Genomic DNA, 23,289 nt, shown 5'->3' on the forward strand with positions numbered 1-23,289 from the left:
TTCATCCTTCCTTACAGCTGAGTAGTATTCCATTGTATGGTATGTATGCACATCTTCTTTATCCAGTCCTCTATCATGGGACACTTTGGTTGTTTTGGCCCCCCGAATAATGCTGCAATGAACATAGGGGTGCATGTATCTTTGCAAATACATGATTTTGAGTGTTTTGGGTCAGTCAGAAAAAGCTAAGAACCATATTATGTCACTCATATATGGGATATAAAACTAAAACCGTGAACATAAATAACAGTGTGGTGGTTGCTAGAGGAAAGGGGGTCAGGGGAAAAGAGGGGTCCTAATATATGGTGACAGGAGAAGATTTGACTTTGGGTGGTGGAAACACAGTGCAATATACAGATCACGTATCATAGAAATCCACACATGAACCCAATATGATCATGTCAGCCAATGTCACTCCAATAACTAAAATAAAAAAAAAAAATTGCAGCTGCAAAAATCTTCAAAGTTTCCTGCTCTTGAGAGCCTCCATGAATCTCACACTCCAAAGGGAAGAGAGGTAATCAACATAATAAGTAAATTACATAGTTTGTTAGAAGCTGATAGGTGCTGTAGTGAATACTAAGACTAGATATGGGGGAGGCCTGGCACATTTAAGACATAGGAAGGAGGCCAGTGTGGGTGGAGGAGGTGAAGGGAGAGGTGGGAAAGGAAGAATAAGAGGTATTGACAGCAGACATGAATTATAGGAGACAAAGCTGAACATTTTGGGGCAAAACTGATCCACCTGGCACTCCCATCAGGTCCTGTGTCTCGTTCTTAGGTATCTTGCCCTTTCCTCGGGGCTTGGCTTTCTAGGAGGGGCAGAGGCATTCAGTGCTGCAGCTGCTCTTGCAAGCTGAGAGCTCAGGCAACCGAAAAGCCCCTGGCACATGTGACCATAAAGCAAGCAGTACTTGTGTTTGCTGTTTGTGTATAGGCTGATGTCTGCTGGCAAGGGAACAATCTCAGGCCCTTTTCTCCAGTAATTCCGCTTTTCCTAAAGGCTTCCTTTCCTTGTCAAATGTGAACACTCTTCCCTGGCATGTCTGTGATCAGAGCATCTATCTCACAGGGGGTTTGTCTTGTCAGCACATGTCCCCCAATTCTGAATGTCTTCCATTTCAAGTTCACCTTGTGGTGATATTCATCACAACCAGAGCAGACACCTCTACAAAGACTCAGACCCTGCCCCTGGCTGGCTGGCCAAGGCATATCCGATATTACCTGTCTCTGACCTTCAGATCCAGATAAACACAGCCACTCCTTTCTCAATAAGAAACACTGCAGGGAGGGAAGCACTTGAGATCTTTCTCCCTGGTGTATGTCGCCAGTTTGGCTCAAATAAATTCTTACTAAATTTTGAAAAGAAGGGGGGGAAATAGGAGAAACTAGGATAACTAGAGAGAAAAGAGAGTAAAAGAGCGATTGGTCAAATTTGATTAGGATATGGAATCTTTGGTTTATCTGGACCAGAAACATCCACTCTATTTGGACTCTGGAGGCCACCAGGAATGGTCTGCATTCTGTGTATGCACATTTTTCATATACTGAATCAGCCAAGTGCATTCCTATTAGGAATCTAAAAGTCCCTAGGCACATATAGCTCTGTCTATGGAGCTAAGCCCAGCTGTTTTCTGTACAACATAACTGGGTTTGCCAAGATACAGCTGGAAAAGCAATTTCTCATGTACGCAAGTGGGAAACAAATTCTATTACACAAGTGGATTGTTTTCTGAGGACTGTTTGATGGTAGGAATTTGGCTATGGTCTAGTTCAGATGAGGTATGGACAGAAAGCTTAGTTATTTCCCCATCTTTTCCTCCTTTTTCTTCATAATAACTATGATTTGAAATATTTCAGTTTTTATTTTGAGATGCAACAGACCACAAAATGGAATTGTTTTACAGAACTTAAAGTTCAAATTGAAGACAATATTGAACCTGTATGTTAAAACTGATGTTATGCTCAACTCTAACTTATCTCTGATTACTAACTACTACAGAATTATTTTGTTAAGGAAAGTTATTATTTACAAATCTTTTCAAACTTAAAATCTCCTTTATGGGCCCAGTCTCCCCCCCCCCCCCCCATTGAATGTGTGTGTGTGTGTGTGTGTGTGTGTGTCCATATAGTTGTTATTATGCCTGCTTTCATTTATATCCTAATATTTGGTCATGCCTAAAATAAGAACAGATGGAGAAGTGTCCTTTCAAAGCTACAAAATGCAGATCTTTAGACACTCTTAACAGGGTTCCATCCCCAATACAAACAACATGGACCACATATGGAGACCATCTATTTCAGTGGTTCTCAACCTTCCTAATGCCGTTACCCTTTAATACAGTTCCTCATGTTGTAGTGACCCCCAACCATGAAATTATTTTCTTTGCTACTTCATAACTGCAATTTTGCTACTGTTATGAATTATAATGTAAATATCTGTGTTTTCCAATGTAAATATCTGTGTTTTAGGCTCTACAACAGTGGTTCTCAAACTGTGGGTCATGACTCACAGTTGAGAACAGCTAGCAGGGTTGCCTAAGACCATCGGAAAACACACATATTTATGTTATGATTCATTAACAGTAGCAAAATTACAGTTATGAAGTAATAGCAACAAAAATAATTTTATGGTTGGGGCTCACCACAACATGAGAAACTGTATTGAAGCATTGCAGCATTAGGAAGGTTGACAACCACTGATCTAATTCATAGAGCACTGTTAATGGACCTGATTTAAACCCTGAAAATAATATCTGTCAAATAATTTTCTTTATACAAAAAGCTACATTTTTTTTTAAGTGAAGGAAGGAAAGAAAGAAAATGATCACATTAATGTAGGGTGAAGAAATCTATTATAAAATGTTTAATCAGCTCAGCTAGTGTGGCTCAGTGGTCGAGTGTCCAGGAAGTCACATCTCGGTTCCCCATCAGGGCACATGCTTGGGTTGCAGGTTCTGTCCCCAGTGTGGGGTGTGCAGGAAGTAGCCTATTAATGATTCTCTCTCATCATTGATGTTTCTATCTCTGCCTCTCCCGTTCTCTCTGAAAAAAATAAAAATATATATTTTTTAAAAACAAATAAATAAAATGTTTAATTAACTTGATCAGTTAAATATATTTTACCATATGACTGACCTTTCCGCTCTCATTGGTATTTGTTAGTAAATTGCTCATCTGTGTTTCTACTTACTTTTTAGGATAGTGGTGAAAGCATAGTTCTTCAAACCAGACCTCAGCTTTGTAACTTATCTTAAGTCACTTGGACCACACGATTCTTTGTCTACAATGCTTTAACACATTGACTATGTTCTCTGAGTGATAAAATAAAATATCAATTAAGAAATTAAAATAAATTTAAGGAAATATTAACCTTCTACTCTTCTAAGTTCATGGGCATTTTTTTTTAATATTTTTTTACTGAGTGAGATAAACATAACCAGTAGAAATGCCTAATCAAAACTCTAACATGATACAGGCAGCTTTTAACAAAGGTTCATGTATGAAAGGATCATGTGTACATATTTGAAAGCTCTGAAATTGCCTTTGAATGTTATTTTTGTTGTATTGCTCATTGTCTCTTAGTTAAAGACGCATGAGTTATGCTTGAGAGTTGCAGTGGTGGGGCACAATTTTCTGCCAATGGACATTTGGATATTTATGACATCATTTGTGGGCCGCACAAAATCATCAGCTTAAAAATTAGTCTGCTATATTTGGTAAACCTTTAATTAACTCACTTCTAATACTTTGGCAGGGCCAGACCAAATGACCTTATATGGCCCACGGGCAGAAGTTTCCTACCCTTACTAGAGAGATCAATACAGCAGAACCTTACTTCTGGAACTTAATTTGTTCCAGAATGCTATTTGAGAAGCGATTTGTTTAAAAACTGAAGCATTTTCCCCCCATTAGAAATAATGTAAATTAATTTAAATCACTCCAGATCCCCAAACGATTACCCAATTTAACCTTTTTTTATATGCAATACATGTTTAATGTACTGTTTAATCTATAAACAAAAATTATTTTCTTAAATTCATGGAACTACCACCTACTAGCCTGAAATAAATCACTTTCAGCTCTTGTTCTACATCTGTCTTTTCAGTAATCAGGATGCAGCATCTTAGCTTTACGCATGTCACTGACTCTGAAATGTTGTCACTGGCTAACTGCTTTTCCTTTATCCAAATCAACAACAGTTTTTCTACCTCTTCAGTTGTCTGTGATCATTGTGTTGTTGTATTTAAACAGCCTAAGCAACATAAGCAATCTTGATAGCTCTTCGTATTTTATAATTGTGCTAATCAAACATTTTACCAGCACAAAACCATGAAAAACACAAAAATGTTCACAACACTATTGCCTGAAATGATCAAAAAGGGACAGTTAGTGGTAAACTGACCTGCATACTCTCCTTTGTTTGTGGCCTGAGAGATGCTTTTTGTCATGTTGATGTTTCAGCATGAAAGGGTTGTGAGGGCCAGAAGAGAAATTTTGTCCAACAACCAAGACATATTTCTATGAACACTTGGTCAAGAACAAAATTGTTGAGATGAGAGATGTTTTAGAACTGAGATTTGACTATAATGGCTGCTGACATTTGCAGATACTACTTTTATTAACTAATAAAACCTTTCTGAATTTTGGTTTTCCTTTTGTCCTTCACAAACAAGAGGGATAGGGTGAAGTTTAGGCTGTAGTATATTCTCTCCTTCCTAGGTCTCCTTATATAATTGTCACCTCCTTCTCTTCATTATTCTGTCATTTTGCCCTTATTTTACATGTTTTTTTTTTCTTTTATTATAAGCTGTGCCAAAGACTTTTCTGGAAATATACAGTACAGAGGTACAAAATGATGAAATAAGAATACTACTCCATTTGCTTCAAATGATGCCTAGGTTGGACTAGATGACCTCCAAGGTCCTTTCCTATTTTAAATTTATGATACTATCACCAAAAACAGACAAAAAAAATCTATTAGGCTATTAGCTAGGAGATGACCACCAAGTACTATATTCCTGGTATGGGTGTATTTCTTCATGAAAACAGAGTGCTAGATTCAGCAACCTGCTAAGAGCCCTCAATCTTTTTTTTTTTTTTTTAAATCCTCACTCAGGGATATGTTTTCATTGATTTTTTTTTCTTAGAGAGAGAGAGAGAGAATGAAATAGAGAAAATAAATTGCTTCCCCTGTGCTCCCCAACCAGAGATTGAACCAGCAACCTTTTGGTATACAGGACTACAGTCCAATCAACTGAGCCACTTGGCCATGGAAGGCCCTCAAAATCTTTTGGTAATAAAACAAGAGAACTGATTGCTGGGGGGGCGGGGGGAGGGGAGATCTCCAAAAAGAAGAAAAAAGAACCCTAATTGGTTTGGCTCAGTGGATAGAGTGTCGGCCTGTAGACTGAAGGGTCCCAGGTTCAATTCCCATCAAGGGTATGTACCTTGGTTATGGGCAGATCCCCAGTAGTGGGTGTGTAAGAGGCAGCTGATCGATGTTTCTCTCTCATCTATGTTTCTAACTCTAACTCTCTATCCCTCTCCCTTCCTCTCTGTAAAAAATCAGTGAAATATAGTTTTTAAAAAGAAAAAGTAAACAGAAGAGCTTAATTATTTTTTGAGCATTTGTATAAATTTGAACATCTTAAGCTGAACTTAGTGAGTGTAGCTAATTTAATTAAATTAGTCACATTTGAAAATTGTCCAAATCTTGCTATCACATTAGCATTAAGTGTGATTAAAATTTATTCTGTGTGCTTTCATGGTTCCTCAAAGCATCAACTGTCAACACCTTCTTTATAAGCATGCCCTTCAAAGTGTTCAGGAAACATTTACATTTCAGGCAGCTAGACCACTGCTTTAGAAAAGAACACATCATTATTTTAGGGTGTATTTTCTGTTTGTATAAATTTAGAACTTAGGAAATTATCAGTAGCATTGTTCATTTTTGTTAGTAAGATAAAAGTCACTGAAAATAAGAAAGTGCTAGATCCTGTATGCTAAAAACTTCCAAAGATGATTAAAATATTTTTTTTAAGGCCAAAGGAACTATAATGTAAAAATAAATGGCAAAAAGCCAAGTTATAATTTAAAAGATGTGTTTGTGAAATATAAATATAATTTTACAGTAAATAAAATTTTTGTAGAGGACAATATTATTTCAAGGGTAATGATACATATGTAAAGTCTATTAATTAATTGAGGCTCAAGGGACAATTCAGGTAGCTTCCAATATCTTTGTAATACTGTGGGTAGTGAATTTAATATAGTATCTCTAGGAAACTATAATAGTACACTGAAATTCAGAGATTCTTTCTCTCTGATGTTATTATGTTATACAAGAGGCTTGGTGCATGAAATTCGTGCATGGGGGTAGGGGGAGAGGGATGTTCCTCAGCCCACTCTGCACCCTCTCCAATCTGGGACCCCACTGGGATCGGGCCTAAATAAGCAGAAGGACATCCCTCTCACAATACAGGACTGCTGGCTCCCAACTGCTCACCTGCCTCCCTGCCTGATTGCCCCTATTTGCTTCTGCCTGCCAGCCTGATCATTCCCGGGCCTAACCACTCCCCTGCTGGCCTGATCGATGCCTAACTGCTCTCCTGCCAGCCCGATTGCCCCCAACTGCCCTCACCTGCTGTCCTGGTAACCCTAACTGCCCTCCCTTGCCATCCCAGTCACCTTAACTGCCCTCTGTAGGGCTTGTTCCTCCCAACTGCCCTTCCCTGCTGATCTGATTGCCAACAACTGCCCTTTCCTGCCGGCCATCTTGTGGTGGTCATCTTGTGTCCATATGGGGGTAGCCATCTTGTGTGTTGGAGTGATGGTTAATTTGCATAATAATCTTTTATTAGATAGGATATTGGTTGGATGTACCTGAGTGTTTCATTTGAATTGTACTGAAAGTTTAATTTTTGGATTGGAGCCTGGATTCTTTATTCTCGCCGGAATCAAAGAATGAATCCACAGTCAGAAAGTGGTATAGCAAAGGTGAAGATTTATTGAACAAGTACAGACTCCCATGTGGAGATGGGGAAAGAGTCCCACTGAATTCCTTTTTCCTATGGCTTATAAAGGCTGCAGATCCTTGTGCTTTGATATCCCCTATGATTGGTCACTATTCCTTAGACTGGTTACTATAGTAACTTCTGGGCTTAAAGGTCAAATCTCACATGGGACATGTGAAGTTCTTCCCCACCCCTTCCCTATTGTTTTCCTGTTCCCTTTGGGCTTTCTTCTCCTTCTGGATGAAGGGGTTCCTTCTCTTTATTTTGTAAATATGACCTTTGGCTGTTCCCAGCGCCCTCATTCTACAGAAATGTACCTGTTACAGCTTTCCAGCACCCCATTCTTATGGAAATACACCTTCTGCTGCTCTGCAGCCCTGTGCTTCCTCCATGGTCCCCCTAATTTCCAAAATTTCTAATATTACCTAAACCTGTCCTATTTTACCCCCAAATTTTCTGTTTCAGTATTTTGGTAATCTTATAATAATGGTATCTTGTAACTAATTTTAAACTATTTATGATGTAGTTTGTAGTTTCATATTTTTGAAATCTAATGCTGGTGTTAGTTATATTTAATTTTTTAAAATATCTATATAAGATTTTAGGAACTTATAGCATTCAATTATGTCTCTACTAAAATGTTGGTTAAATGAAATTTACACACCAAATTATTTTGACTCAGTTTTTTTGTTTTTGTTTGTTTGTTTCAAATAGTATTTAATTTATTATTACTCATGTTACAGAATTTACCAGATTACCGAAAACTATATGGGGAGTACTCTTGAGATCCAAGATAAACCCATTTATTTTCAGATGTACTAGTACAGTGCCTCAGGGGGTCAGTTTTCCAAATCCTGAGTGAGTGAATATGGAGGTAGCTTTTCCCTTTATATCCTTTGGTTTCTTTGTTTTCTATCTGTTTCCTAACTACCAGTCTTTGTGCTGGGCTTCCATAGTCCCTTCCACATTGACCTCCCCTCCAGCTAAGTAGTTACATTCTTTGTTTATGGCCTCTTTGTAAATTGGGAATAATTAGGAAAACAGGTCTTGCTAGACCAATTTGTTAAGAAAGGAGCAGTGACTTAATTATAGGCTATCAAGAATGTATATTAGGTTACTGGCACAGATTCAGATTATTAGCGCCTCCCCACCCCCCAAAAAAATGTCTTATAATCACCATCACTCAGATAATAGTTATTCCATAAATAGCATTTTACTTTTGTATACTGAAATCAGTGAAGTGAGACAGAGAATCAGTTCAAAGTGGTGATTGTCAATCAGTATAAATCCATAAAAGATAGCCTGTGTCTTACTGAAGAGTTTAAATTTGGAATGTATGCTTTGGAAAATGGGAGTTAGTATAACATTTCAAAACTCATAACAGTATATTCAATTAATTATAGTTAGAACTGATCATTTAAAAATTCATAGTTGCTTTGACTTGAATAAAATTATAAAGTAAATCAAAGCTTTATTATCATTTGCTTTGCATTTTCAATTCAAGTATTTAAAAATATAAAGATAGAGCTTCTACTATAATTGAGGTATTTATCTTATAAAATCTCATGAAATAGGTTACCTATGATTCACCTCACTAAACAGACATACACAAACATGCCAATTAAAGAATCAGGGTAAAGACTTTATAACATTCATTTTTTAATAAGCTCTTGTTTTCTATCTCTTCCTAACATGTTCTTATTCTGTTTATTACTGGAGGCCCAGTGCATGTAATTGGTGCACGGGTGGGGTCCCTAGGCCTGTCCGGTGATTAGGGCCATCAGGGTCATCTTGTCCAATCCTGATGAGGGCCTGGTGGCTAGGGGTAGGGACTGTGGGAGAGACTGTGGAAGGTAGGCTTGCAGGCTGGGGGGAAGGGACTGGGGGTAGCAGGGATAGGATGGCCAGTTGGCTTTGGGAGTGCACTGACCACCAGGGGGCAGCTCCTGCATTGATCATCTTCCCCCTGGTGGTCAGTGGCATCATAGCAACTGCTCAGTAATAAGGGTCACTTAGGCTTTTGTATGTATAGATAGTGATCTGCTACACATTTCTTATTGGTTGCTACATAAATTATTAAAAGTGTTGGTTACTATATCTTATTAAAATAATGTTAATGAATGATACTTATACGATATCACAAAACATAATATCTCAGCAGAAAATTGGTTATATGTAAATAATAATAAAGATGATAATAAGGTATCTGTTAATTCTATTCATATTTACTTCATTATATAAATTCAGAAACATAGATCTTAAATTTATACATTACCTATAATTATAACATCAAGTAAATGGTAGAGATTAACTTAAGAAATAGCTTGTGACACAGCAATTGAAGTGAGATAGTCCAATTACAAAAGGTTTAATCATTTTTTAATTGATTCTGTGGATGTCTTTATTCTCCAAATACTCTGTAAGCCTCTTATCTACTGCAAAAGGTTATTCCCATAAACCTGGCATACAAAGTCAATCTTATGACTTCTTTCTGTTCTGAGATTTCAAATATTAAGACCTGAACTATAAAGCTATAAAGGAAAAGTGCTATGTAGAAGCTGCATGAATACAAAGCAATGTTTAGCAGTGGTATCCAATGCCTCCCACATATTTGATGAAATTTACCAAAACAAACCCACTTCTTTAGTACTCACTTTTACTACCAGAACCAGGTGGGGGTTGGGGTGGGGGCTAAAATAGTTTCAAAGGAAAATTTGTTCTTGAAGAAGAGTTCACTGATGAATAAATACACTATGCTGCCCAGGCCTCCTTTTAACACTCCAGTTTCTTGCCTCCAAGAAATTAAGAGATCCAAAACTAGAAATAAAGATTTTAATATGGAATCACATAACCCAAGTCATACAAAAAAAGTAATAAACAAAAAATATATCTGCTACTACCATCACAAACAGCATGGTCACAGATCTCATCTTTAACCTCAACAAAAGATGGCAATAATGATAAAAAGAGAAAGCTGTGATTAGATGGTTTCCTCTTTTATCATGATTATGTTTTATACCCTGTCCCAGTGAAATTACCAAAGACTTCTAAGACAGACCCTTGAAATGATTTGTTATGAACTCCAGGGTCTGAGTTCAGATATTTTCTTTCACCTAAAATTATATAAATGCATATCAAAATAACATTCTTTTGATGTGACTCTGAAACAAATTCTATTATTAATACTTTCTAAATAAAGTGAAAGTAGTATTAGCCAGTAGGATATAGCATGAATTTCAAATAAGTTATGTTGGTAAAGTTTCGAGGAATAACTTCCCAGTGATATACCCTGTGCAAATGTATTACTACTTCTATTTCATATTTCATGTGTTGAACACAAAGAGAACTGGAATCTTGTTAATCATCATTTTAAAACATTTTTATAGAATGTAAATATATCAGTGCTTTCCTTTATTCTGTTAATGAAAAACGAAGTGTACTTGGGGAGCAGGTATTCCTATTAAACTGCTGTCATCCATTACCAGACCTGGTTGGAAGAAATAAGCACAGATGGTGGGTCTATTACTTTTCAAACAAAAAAAATTTGCCGGTTTCTTTCTTGAGTTTTGTTCCCTCATTCTCATTGAAATGTGAACAATTTTTCAAGTCAAGAAACCTCTGTAGGGATCCTTAAAATGTTTTATCCATTACGTGTACATGTAGAAGCAAAAAAGAGTGATTAATGATTTATTAAAATTTCATAATGAAAAAATTTTAAGTAAAAAGTCTTTGTTAGAAAAATTATTATTTGATTCAGAAACCATATGTTTTGAATGCAAATTAAAGTCTACAGGGAGTAAGTTTGTATATCAAGCCAGAATCCTAAATTACTCATTTAGTGATGGCAAAACCATTTAGCCCATGATAAAAATACCTATGCTGATCTTTTATACACTAAAGGCCGGGTACACAGATTTGTGCACACTGAAAGAAAATTAATTAGAAGAAATATTTTAATCTTGCTATTTGCCCTTTCTCTATAATAGAAGTGCCAACCAAATTCACAATTGACAATGACAGATCGAAACACACACCTGCAATTGGTGCCAGTGAGAGCTTTATATGTGTTGTGCATGTGCAAGTCAACTTAGCCTTTTATAGATATAGAATAAACTTGCTTAATTAGACCTGCTTTCTGATTTAGCTAAACTTTTTCCAGCCCAGTGAAGCACCCCAACTTCTCTTTCAGTTAATTATTAGCAACACAGCAGTAAATATCAACATGAAGCAGATTATTATTGCAGATCACACAGGGAGAACAAAGGATAAAATATTTAACTGCAGCAGTGTTTGACTATATTCTGTGGAGTGAGAAAACCTGAAATCATTTTCAGGGCCCACCATTTCTTACTTCTTTTCATTCGGGGCAAGTTTCTAAGCTTTTTAAATCTTTGTTTTCCAGCTAATGAAAAGAAAATAGGATTCTACTGAGTCTCCTATCTACCTACTCCAGGGCTGAGATGAGGCATAGGAAAACACCTCACTGACATTTGGTTAAAGTGTAAAATGTTTGCATCTAGCTATAAAACAAGTCATGTTTCAGGGCTGAAGAAACTGCAAGGAGGCTAGTCTCTAGAAACCAGGTGTTGCTACTCAGGCATCACTACATGGTGCTCACAGCGACCATTTCCTGGCTAGGCTGAGCTGTGGGCTGCATTTTGTGCCATGGATTCTTGGCAGCACTCACTATGATTTAGTGGACCATCGCTCTGGGGTGGTGGCAGGGCCTGTGTTCCACTTGGGGGAAGCTGAGTGTTGCTTTGTCAGTGCCAGGTCCATGGTGCCATTTCTTTGTAAATGACCATGCATGTCACAGCAGCTCTTGTGTTGAGCGTCTGACCCCTGGTGGTCAGTGTGCATCATAGCAACCAGTCGGATGGTCGGAGGGACACTTAGCATAATAGTCTTTTATATATATAAATTGTTTGATGAAAAATTTTATGTTGTGTACATATTAAGAAAAAGAGCACAAGTTTTCAATGTTTTATTTAGGTTGAAAACACATTCATTCCATAAAGTATCCAAATCTTAAATATACAGTTACATCTTTTTTTAAAAAAAAAGCATAAAATGAACACTTTTGTGTAACTGGGACTCAAATCAAGAATCATTTTGCTGGAATCCCAGAAACCCCCTTCGACCTTCTCCTAGAATAACACATGATGATTTAAAACATCATTGATTAGCTTTTAAAACGTCTTGTAAATGGAATCATAGAGAAAGTTCATATCTTCCTTCTTTCATTCAAAGTTTAGCTTATAAGATTTTTAGTACAATTGGAATTCATTCTTTCTCATTGCTAAATAATATAATATATTATTATATAATTATGAAAGACCCAGTGCACGGATTTGTGCATGGGTGGGGTCTGGCTGGCCCTGTCCCAATTTGCAGATTGGGTCAGGGCCTATTGGGAGGAGGAGATGGCAGGAGGTTGGCCAGCTGGCCCACCCTGACTAGGGCCCAATCAAGGACAGGCTGGCTTTGGAGAGGGGCTGTGGGTGATTGGCCATCAGGCCACATGCCTGATTGGGGTGGGCAGTGATTGAGGGAAGGATGGCTATGGGAAATGGGCTGGCTGGCCCTGACCACGAATGGGATGGGGGGGTGCCATCAGGGGTCAGCAGCTGGGGGAGGGTATGTGGGAGGTTTGTTGGGCAGCCCCACTCCTGATTGGTGTGGGGGAGGCGACCAATTGGGGACAGAGCTGGCTGGAGGGATGGGCCATGGGATGATTTGGGTCGTGGGGACTGATCAGAGGTGGGGCAAGCATGAGGAGGGGCTGTGGGCCAGCCAGCCCTGGCCCTGAATGGGGTGGGAGGGACTGATTGAGGGCCAGTGGCCTAGGGGAAGGGCCATGGGTGGTTGACAGCCCAGCCCTTCCCTAGATCAGAGTGTGTGGGGGGGTCTAATTTGGGGTGGAGCTGGATTTGGTGAGGGGCCACAGGCTGAACAGGGTGTTGGGGGCAGGGCTAGCTGGGGTGAGGGGCTGAAGGAGGTTGGCCAGCTGGCCCCTCCCCCTAATTGGGTGGTTTGCTGGCTGCATTGGGCATCATGGCAACCAGTTGTTCTGGTTGTTACAGTATTCTGTAGAGATAGATACTACCATTCATTTGCCTATGCTAATGGACATTTGAGTTATGTCCAGTTTGGGGCTACTTTGAATAATTTTTTTTATCATTCTTATACCTGTTGAATATATACCGGGGTGATATGATATGTTTAGCTTTTGCATAATGCTAAATAGTAGTTTAGATCCGTTTACACTTCATCCACAAAGAGAGACATTCCCAATGCCTCCACAACTTTTTTTTTTTTTTTTCATTTATGTCACTGGTGATTATCACTATTCCATTATTGTTCTTAACCTTATAAAAGTAGAAAAGAATAACTAGTTTTATTAAATTATACTTTACTTGAAGTATCTTAAATGCTCTTCTTTGAATTACTTTTTCTTATTTAAATTATACATAAGATTAATGATCCCAATTTATTCAATAATATACTAGCTTAGAAAGGGATTCTTGATCAATTGTAATTCTGATCAATTTTACCTTTTTGTGTTAGTAACTATGATATTTAAGAATGAAAAATTGGCAATTCTTCACATTAATGTGAAACAATATTTCTGCATGTTAAAAGAAAGTTTCATGGTCTAAATAAACCAAGATATTTACTGGTGAACCAGTTTATTTACAATTAAGAAATGAATCTCAGTTGCTTACATTATATCTGTGTTTCTAGAGAAACATAGAATAAGTTATGGCAAACTTTCAGTCTGTTAGTTTCTTTTCACCCTGCCAGAAGCTGTCCTTTCACTCTTTAGCTAGTAATATACAACTGTTCGTTGAGGAGATTTTTGAAGAAAATAGCATCTTTCTTCTTAATTAGAATCAGGGACACCTTTGAAAATGCAGTTATTACAGAAAAATAATGACAACAATAATAATAATATACTACTAATAATAAATTGCAACAACAATGCTTTGCACCTAGCTAATTGTATCTTTAATTTATATTATTTGGGCTCAGGATTTTTTTTTTTAATAATTATTTCAGCGATTGCATTTTGCAGCTCACATTTACTGGGTTCATATCCTTGCTGCACACTTAACCAACAGTGTTGCCTTGCAAAAGTTACTTACTAGGAACCTCTGCAGATCTCAGATCTGTAGGATGGGAATAATTATAGAACATATATTATACTAGAGGCCTGGTACACAAATTCGTGCATGGATGGGTTTTCTAGACCTAAATGACTGTCCTCAGGTTAGGCACAGAAGGAACAGATAATGGACATCGAATAAGGCACCTCACCATCACACAGTTCCCTGCTTCCTCTCCCCCTCCTTTCCTCACTCCCATGCCACCACCATGGCAGGTGGGCAGTAGGCCGATTGGGGCCTGCTGGCAGGATGGAAGGAACATGGGACATTGGCCAATTGTGTGAGGTTGGCTGTGGGAGTGCACTGACCACCAGGGGGTAGCTCCTGTGTTGAGCTTCTGCCCCCAGTGGTCAGTGCAGGTGATAGTAACTGGTCGACTGCTCATTCAGTCTTAACAGTCGCTTAGGCTTTTATATATATATATATATATATATATATATATATATATATATATATATATATATATATATATATATATATATAGATGTTCTATTAGTTTGGGTCCTCAAGGAAGCAGATGCCGAGAAGGGATTAAACGCAAGAAGATTTTTATTAAGGGAAAAGTCTCTGAGAAAGAATTAGGAAGAAACTGAGTAAATCTGGAAGACCTAGCTGTTGGTTGAGACACAAGTGTGAGCCAGAGTGAAAGGAGTGGAGGGCAAGATTAAGTGGACGTCTTTAGCATGTTGCTCAGTCTAAGGAAGGGATAGTGAGAACTTTAGGGAATCATGAGCCCAAACTGGCCATCAGAGGAGGCTTGTGTCTTCCAGTGCTTTAGGATCCCTGCTGCACTCTGTCATTGGTTGGGGCAGTTGCAGAAGTGGATTTCAGAACAAAACAGCAGGTGCTTTTTAGGCAATTAAATGTCCTGTTCTTAGAAATCTCGCTGCACATTCTCATGGTCACAACAAATGATTATCATGAAGATGAATTGGCAAACTCCCAGGAAAGCAATTAAAACAATATCTGAATCATTAATATTTATCAATTTATTTATTCATATTATTCATCATTATTAATAGTCACTGAATAAAGGGGCCACATGTCCAGTCTACTTGAAATATTTGACAGAGGAGTTGAAAAGCCTGCTGTTTGCAGCTTACTTCAGTTTTCCCAACTAAAGAATATTATTACACATTTATGGAATATGAATAATTATTTCCCTTCTACTATTTATTTCCCTATTTATTGCCAAGTCCCTTATGCATACTAAAATACCAAACTCTAATCCCCTGTATTTCAGCATAAATAATGGGTTTAATTGTTGTTTTAAAAATAAAAAAGACCTGTCCTGGTTGGGTGGTTCAGTTGGTTGGGGCTTTGTCCTGTACACCAAATGACTGTGGTTTCAATTCCTGGTTGGGGCACTTATGAGAGGCAGCTCCCTCTCTCTCTCTCTTCTCTCTCTTCTCTCTCCCTCTCACCTATCTCTTTCTCTCAAATCAATAAACGTATCCTCAGATGGAGATAAACAAATAAAAAAAAACCGATGTATTAATAGCATTATGTTTATTATGTCCAATTGATAATATCAAATAGTTTCATCATTTATCATCATTAGAAGGGCATAATTGGGAATTGCTTGATCCACTTTTGTAAATTGGTCATTGGGTGTGCATCATCATGGGAAGAACTCCTTTTGAAACTCCTTTTGTAAGGCCGTTTTATCAACAGTGGAAACTCCTTTTATCTTTTTAAAGAATTCTCATGGCATTAGGAAATTCAGAAGGCATATGTGAATAATTGAAAATAGAGGAAAGAAAAATTACAGTAAAAGTTATATGAAAATGTTTGTTGAAAAGTCTGAGACCACTTTATTATGATACTTGAATGTAAGCAAATTTATTCAGAAGAGAATCTTAAACATAAAGAGTGGACTCTAGGGCATGACCTCTAATCTCCTTCCTTTACTCATTTTACTCTGCCTTTATAAATAGAAGACTACTTATTCTTCCCTTTGTGCGTTAATCATGTGCCTTTCTCATTTCCGCTGCTGGGATGTTTTCCTTTGCGCTGAAGTCTGCATTAACCACACTATCTAAGACCTATACTTACCATAATATTTTGAGGGCCACTTCAATTATTTCTTCCCCAATTGTCTTGGTCCAAATAGACTTTTCCATATGCTTAATGTCTACTAGCTGTATTATCCCTAGGTATCACTTGATATATGCTATCCCTTCCAGCTATCCTTTTGGTATACTGAGCATCTCAGTCATTCCTTATGTTGCACTATAACTGTTCTCTTGTCCTTATACTATACCACACTGTCAGGAAAACAAGAATAATTATACTGCTGGAATCTAGTAGGTATTTTTCTTTCCTCATTCTATTTTTTCTTCTTTATTGATTAAAGTATTACATATGTGTCTTTATCTCCCCATTGCCCCCAGACACAACTGATGCCCTCAACCCCCTGGTGTCTGTGTCCATTAATTAGGCTTATATGTATGCATACAAGTCCTTTGGTTGATCTCTCCCCTTTACCTCTGCCCCTATCCAACCTTCTCTCTGAGGTTTGACAGTCTGATTTATACTTCTCTGTCTCTGGATCTGTGTTTGTTTATCAGTTTATGTTGCTCATTATATTCCAAAATTGAGTAAGATCATGTGATATTTATCTTTTGCTGACTGGCTTACTTCATTTAATGTAATGCTCTCCAGTTCCACCTATGCTGTTGCAAATGGTAAGAATTCCTTCTCTTTTACAGCAGCGTAGTATTCCATTGTGTAGATGTACCACAGTTTTATAATCCACTCATCTGCTGATGGAATCTGGTTTCTCTTCAGATTGCATAAATCTTTTGCCTTTTACTAGTGGGTATTTTAAAAATATTGTATAGTAAAATGTAATAAATGCATGTATGAATGAGCAAGTTAATTGATACATTATATTCCCAGATAGATAATCAGCATTGTGTGGACAAGCATAGAGTCTTCTAACTTTTTATGATCCCAGTCACCTAGTACAGGATTTGAATATTATAAGAGACACTTAATAAATTTTTGTGACTGATGAGTTTAAATATTTGATGAATTACAGGTTTAAATTATATGATTATCATTTTGCAGAGGTAGTGACTTGCCATGAGTTTCACTGCTTGTGCCATCACCATTTATAAAACTCTAGAGGCCTGAAGCACGAAATTCATGCAAGTGTAGGCCTTCCTTCCCTCAACTGCTGGCATTGGCTTCTCTCTGGCACCCTGGACCCAGGCTTCCCTTGCAGCCCCAGCTTTGTCAGGAAGATTGTCTGGAAAGACATCTGGTCTAATTAGCATGTTATACTTTTATTATTATAGATGATTTGCTGGACTCTTGTAATTCACCATTAGGTGAACCTTAGTGAAAGCAGATTGCACTTTCTCTTTTTGCAAAAGAGTGTGCATGTATTATTTGTTTACTTATAATAATTGTGATTTTGACTGATGCAATTGATATACATTTATAGTTCACTTGTAGACTAATATAAAAAAAAATTGGGACTTATAATATCTAAATACTGTGTAAAATGAAGTAAATTGACCCTTATAACATGGATTCAGACATATTACAAGTCAGCAAGAATTGGTAACAAGGTGAAATGTATATTAACTTTCTAGCATATTGGTACATAATATTAAAAAAACAATTAATTTTGGTTGTATCCTTTGAGAATAAAGCATTAAAATAATTTATGTTTCCATGCTAATCATCCTTCCAGAAAAATCATTGCAATCTCTACCAGCTTCTGCTCCAGGAAAAAATATACATTGTTGTACACTCTCACAGAAGTGATATTCTGAACTCAAATCTGTTCAAATAGTTGTAGCAGATAATACTCTGACCAGGTTACTAAGCCATATATCTTTCACTGTTCACTTTGTTAGTTATACTCAGCGTGTGGTTGGAAATGGAATCAAAGCCCAGTCTGGGAATCCTGAAGTCAAAGTCAAAGGAACTGATCCTGTGATAAATCAGATTATTGATAAACTGAAGCATGTTATTCAGGTAAGTTCTGGTTCTCTCTTATTGGTATTCTCAGTGGTAAATAATAAGTGGCTGCTTTCCATTACATGTGATAAACTTGTTAATTCTATGTGATAACCCTACCTACAATTGAGGATTGGAATAACTTCTTTGAATCTAAGGTTTTGGAAATATTTGGTTGAATGGTTTTTCATATAAAGTCAATGTATAGGATTTTAATAGGTGGGCAATCTGTATCTGTAAAAAGGAGCCCCGGCGTTAACATTCTAATAAATGATGAGACTTTCAGGATGAGCTTCATCCCCAATAATAAGCTTTAGACACTAGAACTACTGACTTTAAAGAAAACACATAGCAGAGCATGGGAGATGCCAAACTCACCTTCCAGGTAAGTCTCTGAGCCTTTCTATTAAGGTTTTCTTTTTGCCACATTTTTGACAAAAGTTGTCATAAATGAAAACAATATTCATTTATTGTACTTATTTTCTGCATCACCATGTATATGTTATCCATAATCTAATTGTTTATGAAATACTTGTTTTATACTTAATAATGTTATTTAAACTAATGAACAATAATACTGCATGTGAATAATACATGGCATATATATATATATATATATATATATATATATATATGTATATATATATATAATATTTTATTGAACTATATTATTGGTCAGAAATAAATATTATGTTACATGCTATAAAAACTACCCTTCATTCTACATCTATTGGGATTTCAGGTAAGAAGGAATATTTTTTTAGTTATTGGTCTTCATATAACAATTTACATATGCCCATTTTTCCTAAGCAAAACTGTATATGTACAGTTGATACTTCTAGCATTATATTATTATATATCTGAAACCATATTTAAACATAATAAAGAGTTTTTATTGATATTAAAGTATTCTAGAGTCACTGGTATGTTTCTCATGATTGTTCTGCAAAATTTAAGTTTATGTGGAGCCAGTTCTTATAATCCTATTTTATGAGAGTCTCTGTATCTTGAGCAAAGTTTATGTAAGTAGGGCATGGTAGCCTGTGTTCAAAACCATGGATTTCTACCATTCAAGTGGCAATAATAATGGATACTTTTTATTTTATGACTGTTATATTAGGAAAATAGACCTCTAACCTGGGAGGTAGAACCAAAAATAAGTTCTTTTGAGAAAAATGTAAGAGCAAATGATATCAAAATTATTAGTGAATCAAAACTCAAGGCCTTAGTGAATTAAACCAGTTCTCTCAGAGACACATGTCCAAGGTAAAACAGTAGGTAGGTGCCTTACACTTCCAGTGGGCCAAGTGCTAAAAAATGTTTGGAGGTGAGTAATCTTGGGATTGGGTCAAGAGCTTAAGTCACAGTGAAGGAGGGACCAACATGAAGAGTAGAAGCTGGACCAGAGACAGGCAGAAGGGCTGAGGTCAGTCTGGAGAAAGCCTGTTGTCCTCAGCAGCAATGACATTAAATCCATTAGGGAATGTCACTCAGGCCCAAAGGAGGAGGGAGTTCATTCTGTCTGCCAAATTTTGAAACCTTGCTTCCCATAATGAGCAAAACAAGAGCTCCAGTTAAAATTAATTTTGACTCGGTTAGAAATGAATGAGGATGTAAGAAAACTTAGAATATTGAATTGATTCTTGAATTTTTTAGTGTCTCAATAAACAATCTATTTGGAACTTGACATATAAGCAAATGTTGTGGGAACCCCTCTCATGTCCCATGTGGTTCAGGGTTCAGGTTCAGGGTTCGGGTTCTGGAGGAGGCCACACACAAATGAAAGAGAGTAGAAAAATATTAACTTGGAGATATTGGGGGGCAGATGGGTGCCCACCTGTAGTAATAGCCAATCCAGTAATAACCAATCAGCAAGGATTTACATAAGATTGACAGGTACAAGTTGCTTTAGCTACTGTTGTCTCAACTAGACAGTGAGTGATTGGCTCTGACCTTTCAGAGCTTCCAAGGTTAACCAGCCTCTGGGTTCCTTGTCCACACTCTCTGCCAGTGGGAACAATAGTCTGTTTCTGACAAACTAGATTTGTAAATCTATGTGTCATTGTTGGAGTTCCCCAGGAACGGACTCTGGAACATAGACCATAGATTTACATGCAGTTTGCATGTAGGAGATCTATGGCAGAGTACCCTTGCAATATGTGAGGGACTAGAGGAAGTAGGACTGTGCAGAGGGAGCAAGTGACTGTACTGTAGCTGGAACAGAAGCATCATCTGAATCCAGTAGGAACTCTGGAACAGGGACAGCCTTTCAGATTGTCCTGAATTGAGACAAGAAGTTGTGTCTTTATTCCACCAATTGAACCTTTATTGGATAAGGGCTACTGGGTAGATGGTGGTAGTGTTAACTCAGTTCTGAGTCACCAGCAGCCAACAGTATTATCTGAGCTGAAGGTAGGAGTGCCTTGGTCTAGATGGCACCCCATGGCACCATGCAATATAATGCGGTATGTAGATCAAGCTTACTAGAAAACTTTAATGTACAATTCATCATAAAGTCAGAAGAGCTGAATATAATCTGCTCCTCTCAGTGAGACACAGGAAATTCACAGTAGTCTCTACAGTGGGCTAAGCATTCCCCAGAGAGTGCACAAAGTGATCCATGGGAGTTCTGGGGGGAAAAATACAATAGAACTTTTTGTGTCCTGTATTTATTCTATCTCATTCTGTTAACTTTTTGTTGTTGTGGAATGAGTATGAAATGCATAACAGTGCAATAGCACATGCATATAGTTTAGAAATACAAAAATATATTGTGTCAAGTGGGTATGCATTCCAACTGTTTTTATGAAACACATGGCATGATGAAAACAGATGGAACGTCCTGCTATTAGGTAATCATGATGGAGTTACTATAGAGGAGAGAGTATGATATAAGAAAACACATTCACAAAGACACAAGAAGATACCCAAAGGATAGGGTTTATAACAACTCTCAGGAGGAGGGTTCACTGATATGTTACCCATTCAGCATAACATTTTCCTCTTCTTGTTTCACAGATTTCAAAACCTCCTCTTTTTAAAGGTGACAGAGGGAAACAGTCTCATTTTTTAAGCTCCTGTGTTAAATTGAGTCCCATTCTTTTATCCTAATATTAGTGTGAAGATCTCCAGTTATTCATAGTTAAGCTTTATTCTAGGGCTACAAAAAAAAAGTCATATAAAATGCTACCTTTGAAGTCTACTTTTTAAAAGTCTACTAGGATGATCTGATTGAAATTTAGATTTTTACAGAGGCTAACAAGAAGTCTAGTTTGTACAGGTATCACTAAAATATTCACCTAAAAGTCTTAGAACATGTTCTTCCCTAAGCCAGCTCTCCTACAGATGAAGAGAAGTTTTTTATTTTACCAGAGTTCTGACTGCTGATCAAATGTGTGTCCCCTGGCAGGGGTAGCTATTGTACTGCCAGTATTAAGTAGTATTTAAAAGGATTCACCACGGTGTCAAGTGTAAAAAGGCTCAGAAAACTGTGTCCTATAAGTGAGAATTTATTAATTGGGAGTCAGTGTGTGACAAGGGAGGAAGTAGAAGTTGGAATATATTTCATAATGTCATCTGAAGATTTAGGTGGTTCCTTGTGCTTGCGGTAATAAATGAATTTACCTTTTATTATAAGGGATATTAAGTGCATTTGTTAACAGTGTATCATGAAAATATCACTTTTCATCATAGGGATAAGCAAGTGTCCCTCTTGTCCATTTTTTCCCCATATATAAGCATATGGAAATAAGCCAGCCATGTTTATCAGCAAAAATTGGCTTCCTACATTAGCCCCCAAATACTTTTCTTCTTGGCCTGCCATTGACCAGCACCTCATTTTCTACCCAGTAACCTTTGCAATTACAGTCACCAAACAAGTAGATAGGGGTTTCACTTTGTAAATGCCACTTTTTAAATGTCTCATTAGCTCATTTATTCAAAATGTCCAACTAATACTTATTGAGGTCCCACTGTGGGCCTGGTTCTGCCCAGGACACAGAGGTGAAAGAGGTAAACAAAGCAGACACAACCCTATCCTCATGAATTTGCATTCTAAGAAAAATTAAAAAAAACACCAACAAAAAATGCAGATGACAAATACACAGGAAACAAAACGGAAAGTAGGAAAAGGTACGTTAGAAGAGTGCACTGGTGGAAGCCAAGCAAAGGGGGGTGACTGGGTTGATACTGAATGAGGATACATAGGAAAGGAAGAAAAATCATTGGGATATCTGGGAGAACTTGTTTGGGGCAGAGGACATGATAAAGGTCCTACTGCACAGACAGGTTTACTGCATTCCAAGAGCAAACAAACCCATGTGGCTAGAATATAATAAGTGAAGGAAAGAGACAGATATAAACTGGATTGAAGAAGTCAAGCAGGGAGTTTAGATATTGTACTAAGTTGGGTGGGAAACCGTTAAAGACTGTGGAAAGAGGATGATACAAGTTAATTATTGTATTATAAAGATAATTTTTACTTCACTATGGGAAATGGTCCTTGAAAGAGTAAGAGTAGACAAAAGTTATCCAAGCAGATCATGGTGATTGGAGTTAGAATAAGAGTGGATAATATGAGAAGTGGATAGATTTAGATGATATGGAAAGTAGAGTTACCAGAAATGGTGCTCAATTGGAAATTGAGGTGATAGAAATAGAGAATAAGAATAATGCCTAGGTCTGTTGGGATAATTGTTTCAGTAAGTAAAAAAATGAAAATAAAAAAAAAAATCCTGGGAGTGGAACAGGACTGGGTTTTGCTCATTGAGGTTGATTTGAAATTATGGTTCTGTTACACTTGAGATACCTTTTAGACACTGAAAGGGACATCCAGAATTCAGTGGGGACCACAGAGCTAGAGGCATACATTTGGGAGAGAGAGTTTCCAGATGCTTCCTGCATTCTAAAGCCTGTGCTTGAGGTGGGAAATGCTTGTACCTTTCAAAATTACCTGTGATAAAAACGGTATAATCAATAGCCAGTGAGGAATTTTCTAAAGGGTTAACATGAATTGTCTTAGATCATTGCATCAGACTAAATTGCTCTTTGATTATACATTGGAAAAAATCCTTGATTACTCTTAGTTCATGACCGAGGGAATGTATGGACATTTTAATTCAGATTTTCATTCCTAC

The 23,289-nt window shown here is 37.2% G+C and overlaps 1 protein-coding gene across 1 annotated transcript in view; it reads left to right on the forward strand.

Moving 5' to 3' along the window:
* Positions 1–23,289, forward strand: part of GPC5 (glypican 5) — a 1,238,338-nt gene that overhangs the window by 410,066 nt on the left and 804,983 nt on the right. The window contains exon 6 of the mRNA XM_036457477.2: positions 18,052–18,172. Within this exon, the coding sequence (XP_036313370.2) occupies positions 18,052–18,172 (121 nt within the window). The remainder of the gene's footprint in view (positions 1–18,051; positions 18,173–23,289) is intronic.

Source organism: Pipistrellus kuhlii, unplaced genomic scaffold (genome assembly GCF_014108245.1).
Source record: "Pipistrellus kuhlii isolate mPipKuh1 unplaced genomic scaffold, mPipKuh1.p scaffold_m20_p_3, whole genome shotgun sequence".
NCBI lineage: Eukaryota > Metazoa > Chordata > Mammalia > Chiroptera > Vespertilionidae > Pipistrellus > Pipistrellus kuhlii.